The sequence below is a fragment of the Dama dama genome, chromosome 15 (assembly GCF_033118175.1).
Source record: "Dama dama isolate Ldn47 chromosome 15, ASM3311817v1, whole genome shotgun sequence".
NCBI classification, from domain to species: Eukaryota; Metazoa; Chordata; class Mammalia; order Artiodactyla; family Cervidae; genus Dama; species Dama dama.
Window position 1 is genome coordinate 87,766,950 of NC_083695.1, and position 6,000 is coordinate 87,772,949.

General features: G+C 36.3%; 1 protein-coding gene across 7 annotated transcripts in view; it reads left to right on the plus strand.

Annotated features, from left to right (window-relative positions):
* Window positions 1-5,213, plus strand: part of PLEKHA1 (pleckstrin homology domain containing A1) — a 53,204-nt gene extending 47,991 nt beyond the window's left edge. For 4 of the 7 annotated variants that reach the window (XM_061162815.1, XM_061162813.1, XM_061162816.1 and 1 more), the window contains 2 exons: window positions 84-173; window positions 2,761-5,213. In XM_061162815.1, the coding sequence (XP_061018798.1) occupies window positions 84-173; window positions 2,761-3,075 (405 nt within the window). In that variant the 3' untranslated portion in view covers window positions 3,076-5,213. Of the gene's footprint in view, window positions 1-83; window positions 174-1,398; window positions 1,470-2,760 lie in introns of all 7 variants that reach the window. The other 3 variants (XM_061162817.1, XM_061162818.1, XM_061162819.1) reach the window with 3 other exon arrangements.
* The last annotated feature ends 787 nt before the right edge of the window (window positions 5,214-6,000 follow it).

Below are 6,000 nucleotides of genomic sequence, written 5' to 3' on the forward strand. Positions count from 1 at the left end.
AATTACCAAGATGAACACATTGGATTTATAGACACAAGAGCTGATTTTGAGGAAAACTTGAACGAATCCTTCCTTCCCCTTAGGCTGATAGCCCTGAAGAGATGCACAGTTGGATTAAAGCAGTCTCGGGTGCCATTGTAGCACAGCGGGGACCCGGCAGATCAGCGTCTTCTGTATGTTTCCTCTTCTCTGGGGTGATACTCCCTTGGATCCCCGATCCTGTCAAGTTATTTTTCTTCCTTTCCCCCTAATCCTTTTGATTTCTTTCTGTTTTGAGATTTATCTGCATGTTGACTTTCATACCGATTGGACTTGCAAAAAAAAATAATGCATTTCTAATTTAATGCTTCCTATAGTGTTATGTATACATAACTTTTCTGTGCATTGTATTGTCTTAAATGCACAAGCAGGGCAACTAAAGAATGAACGTTTCCTTGTTTTGTTTTAGGAGTTCTTACTTGTCAGTAGGTCCAGATTTGGTATAATTTTACCAATTCTTAGTGTGGTATCTGACGTAATCATTTAAGGCACCTTTAGTTGAACCATTATACAATTTCGTGAAGTTTCCTTTTTAACTTCCTGTAATTTCAGTTTAGGTTTTTTGCCTCAATAGTGCCGTAAGACAGTTGAGCAGCTTGAACCTTAAATATAATGTTCTCTTTCCATTTCATTCTCATTTTTCACTTGGTTAATTTAAAAGGCTGCTTTTCACTATGTTAATTATCTTTGTGGTAGTATAATTAAACCAGCTAAACATTCTCAGTAAGGAATATGTTTTTGCTTTTTAATTTACCATGTACATCATAAGAATTAAGATTTAGCTTTAGGATACTTTGGTCACTGATCTCTGATCTGAAAATACAAATCTACTAAGGAATGAAAAACTTTCAAGCATGTTAAAATACAGTATATTTGTCTACAGAAGGTAGTCTAACCCTAAAACAGAGCATGATAGCCTTTATTACCGAGACTCATCATCGATGATGATACTCTGCACTTCTAGTATTTTCCTGCACTGCTAGTATTGCAGTAATGCTGTCTTTTAATCTTTTCTTGTTAGAAATGATCTAGGTCAGTTAATACAAAAAAATCCATCTTTTCTCACTTTTAAAGTTATTCTTCCTATATCCTTTTTGGAATAGCTCAGAAATTATTTTTAGAGGTGTTAATTTTGTAACCACCTGTGTTTTATGTGACCTTTTCAGCGGTCAAGTATGAGACTCTCTGCAAAAACAATATCTGTTGGGAAGAGGAAAGGCTGGAGAAGGGTGTTTGTGTTCTGTGCTTTGTGGTGGGGGCAAAGTGGACTCTCTGGCTCCAACTGTCAGCAGAACTGTCTCTTTTCCTCCCCTCCCCAGGATAGGTTAACTCTAATCTTAGCTTTGCACTGTGTTCCAGATGCGGCAGGCCAGAAGGCTGTCGAACCCTTGTATACAGAGGTATACGTCAAGAACTGGGGAATGCAGCACGTATGTGGGCTCTCACGCACACAGGCCTTCTTACTAGAGGGCCGGACTTACTACTCACAACTGATTCTAGAAAGTTGAGTTAACCAAACTGCCTTCTGCAGTTACCATAACTGACTTTGTCAACACTAACGCAAACTGTTTCACTACGGTCATCAGGTTGGCTATGTCTATTAAAAAAATTAAGAAAAAAAATAGAACTTTACTAATTTAAAAAGCCCTGTCTATTTTCTAAAGCTTAATTTCCTGAGTTGCCACAAGAATTTCAATTTCTGTATTTAATATATTTGGGAATTTTTTTATACCACATGACTTGAAATGCACCTTTGTGGTAATATGTACAAACTCACAGGTGCACATGCATTGGATAAACTTTACATTACTGTAGTTTGCATGGCATATTAGCTCTTAGGTGAAATTTAGCCAACTAATGGAATTCTGTAGTGTTTCGGTGGTTTGTTGTAGCACTTTGTTTTCAAAGCCACCAATGTTACAAATGAACACAATAAATTAGGAACTATATGGCAGTGCATTTAGTATGGTCATATTTAAGGTTAACTTCAGGTTTGATTTAGTCAGAAGCATATTGAAATGAATATTCACAACTGACATTGTTTTATGACAGTTTTAATAATTGCTTAAGTATGTACCCTTTGCTGTCTTTTAAAGTGTCAAGCCATGTGAATGTGTGCCATGTGCAAAAATAAATAAATGCAGTTAAATAAGAAGCAAAAGGACTATGATATTATTGGTTGCAGGTGAAATTCAGGGAAGCAAAAACTAAGTTTATGAGGCTACCAGACAAAATAATAGGTTTGAAAAATGTTTAATTCTGCTTATTAAAGAAATAATTGCCTTTTATTTTTATGTTCTACATTTTCATTGTTTAATCTTTCTAAAACATATGGGATAATTCCTACTGTTTATTGAGAATAAACTCTTAAGTAAAAATGGTAAAGCTGGTAGGCCCCCTGTTAAACACAGTTCAGTTGCAGTTGGTACACTGCATTCCAGTCTAGGCTGACCGAGCCTTTCAAGTGTCAGAGCTGCCAGATTTGACTTTGGTGACAGAACTGGTTTCTTAGTGGAGATGGTTGTTGGCTGTCATTGCTCTAAACTCACTCCTAAAAATGCACTGCTTCGGGAAAGAACTTGCACACGTACGCTGCATGGCTCATGCTTCTGCTCCGTGTGTGTCTTGTTCTGTTTGTTTTTCAGAGAATAAAGTCTCACACTGAGTTACTAACCCTGTCGTTATTGATTGCCTGTGTCTGACCACCACTCCTCTTTGCAGGAGCATTCCAACAGTCCTTCCGAGCCCAAACACGCTCTCCGCTCTGCCAGTGCCGCAGCAGCCACCCCACATTCCGCAGCCTCTCGCAGCAACTCTTTGGTCTCAAGCTTTCCCATGGAGAAGCGAGGATTTTACGAATCTCTTGCCAAGGTCAAGCCAGGGAACTTCAAGGTCCAGACTGTCTCTCCAAGAGAACCAACTTCCAAAGTGACTGAACAAGCTCTGCTAAAACCTCGAAGTAAAAATGGCCCTCAGGAACAAGATTGTGACCCCGTGGACTTGGATGACGCAAGCCTTCCAGTCAGTGACGTGTGAGGTGGAAGCTCGTGGAGCCTGACCCGCCTCATCAGCCCGCGGTGTCCTTTTCACAAGGCTTCTCGCCAAAGATGATAAAGGGGAAGTGGGTTTTAACGCATAGAGTATCCTGCCTCGTCGGTGTCCTCTTTATAAGCTGGTAAGCCAAGGAGCTAGCAAGTGGCCAAACTAAATGTAATTTCTTTAAAAGAAAGAAAAAAGCCCTGTTAGTATCAACTGTCTGAAGCTTTGTTCTCATTGGGATGATAACAGTGTGTGTGTATGTGTGTGTGTGTGTGTGTGAGACACTTTTTCCTAGTGAATTTGACAATTTAACCGCTTCACAATTTAAAACACGAAAAATGCTTATTAATTACTTTGGTTGTTTTAAAAAAGCTACTGTGACTTCCTATTAGATGTTCAGTCTCTACACATTCTTACTGGTTAATATTATTGATTGAAATATTGTCAGACAAAGATGTCTAAACTCATGACGTCTGTGGTGCTGTAAAATTTATACTACAGTGTGGACAGTTTTGAAACGATAACCATTTTTGATGCTCTGGATCTCAAGGTGAGCAGTGCATTTTGATTAGAGGGTATTATTGAACTGTTAGTGAGGGTTGTGGGTTGTACTGTTGGAGAAAAGGGGAGAATTAGAATTCAGACAGGTATATCGTGGACATTTGTTTGTAAAATCTTAGTCAAGATGTGCAGCACAGTCATTGCTTTTATTCAGTGAAAATTATTTGGTATGAAATTTCTTGGAGGTCTGATTTTCTTGTCAAAATTTTATAAATAGTTCTTCTATATTTGAATCAGTGGAAGACCTCGTTTATATGTAAAGATACTGCCCTTAGTCATGTGGTTGTAGCCTCTGCTTTTTGTCACTAGTATCCTGTATCCAAGTGTTCATCTTGTTTAGGAATGTTTTGAGATTAATGTGCTCAAAAGTCCTATGTGATTGGTTTTAAACAATTAGGATAAAATTAATTTTTAGTAGCATAAGTTAATGTGCTAAATAGCATACCATTTTGTGTTAGAGATACCAGAATGTTGTTATTTTACTATCTGCAATACATGTTTTAAGCACAAATTTGAGTATACATTTAATCATGGCTTTGTCAAAAATACAAGCTTCTCTCAAAAACGTCGTTAGTTTCAGGTGTTGAATAATAGACCAGTTTGACCAAGTACTGTTTCTACGGTTCAGTCTTAAACATTCGCTTTAAGAAAGTAGTCTTGAATTTCATATGCTGCTATTTTTTATGATATTTTGCCATATTACAGTACTGTTTTGTTTTGAATTCATACATGTCACTGTTTCTCCTTTTCATTTTCTCGGATGACTTTTTGTTTGAGAGCGAGAAAGTGGGAGTGGATTTCTTAAATCAGAGTGGAGTCCAGAGGTTACTATCTGTTACACTAGAATTATCATAGCATCAGTTTAAAAATCCAAATGCATAAAGAATGCACCACTCAACATTTTTATTCATAAGCTATTATTTTTGAAACTTATATTTAGATTTTTCTTCTTTTTTGCAGCTACATTTGAAAATGATAGAATGAAAAGGTTTTAAGTTGTTATTTTCTCTGCAGATGCATCCATTTCGTTGGCTCTTTTAGAAAGCTCTTTTCTCATGAGCACACCTAAGAAATCTTGTGCAGACAGTTGGTGATATTCAGGAGCTGAATATTCAGGAGCCTAATGCTGTTTTCTTTGGTACAGCTTCCACACTGCATGTTCATTTTAATATTTTGGTATTGGTAATTTGATATATTTCATAGTGGCAAAATATTAGCTCTATTTTGGGACTTTTTATAGAACTACCCTTGCATTCAATAGCATAGGAAAATGTTCTTGTGATTGTCAGGGTCTTCTAATATTTATCTCAATACTTTTATAATTCTATGAAAATTATTTAATTATTTTAAAACATATACTTTTCTTGTAAATATGTCACATCCGAATTGTCAAAGAATTACTTTGAATACCTTAATATTTGCTGCATTTTTTTCTGTATATATAACATGTCGTCTCTCAGAATGGGAATATATGTGTGCTTCCCGATGTTTACTTTTATGTCTGGTATCTTTATACATCAAACTGGTTAAACACTGTAATGCTTCAAAATAAACTCAGAATTAATTCTAACTTATTTCTCAGGACTGATTCAGTTCTTGTGTAAACAAATAAAATGAATACAAAATATGTTTCATTAATTGATGTGAATTTACATGTTTAAGAACAGGCTAATTAGTTGGTAGCCTTGGAAAGGCATAACTTGATAAGAAATTGTGCAAGGAAAGATGAGTGTTTTGGGGGAAATGAGCTTATTTTTGCTTAATTAGAAAACATGTTCTCAAAGGCAATATTAACTGTGTTGGGTTTAAAGCATCATTTGAATCATCTGGGCTGCACTTGTATTGCTTGGTTATTAGTTAGATGGGTGTGCGATGACCAAAAATGAGTGCAGAGGATGTGCTGATCCACACGTGGGCTGTGGACACGACTCGTAGAAACACCCCATTAAATGTGTTAGAAGCTGCTTCTCGCAAACCTGCTACTAATAACAAACAGTCCACCTTTGCTCTGTATCCAGCATCTAATAATGATGAAACTGGATAAGGATATATTGACTGGTGCAACTTAATTTCTTTCTCTGAAAAGAGTTTTAAATGTTCTTAATTTAAAAAATGAGAAAGTTCTAAACTTCGTTACTTTTACAAAAAAGAAAAAAAGAGATCCCTTTCTCAGTCATCTTTTTACTTCTAGTTAAAGTTGGACTTATGTCTGTATCAAAAGTTCTAACAGTGAGGCAGGAAATGTTCATATAAAAATGGAATAATGTAACAGCTTAGTACCAGATTTCATAACAGTCTTCCTTGTTATGAGGAGTTTGACATTTCACACAGGACATGGCTGTAAACTCACTTAGATGGGTT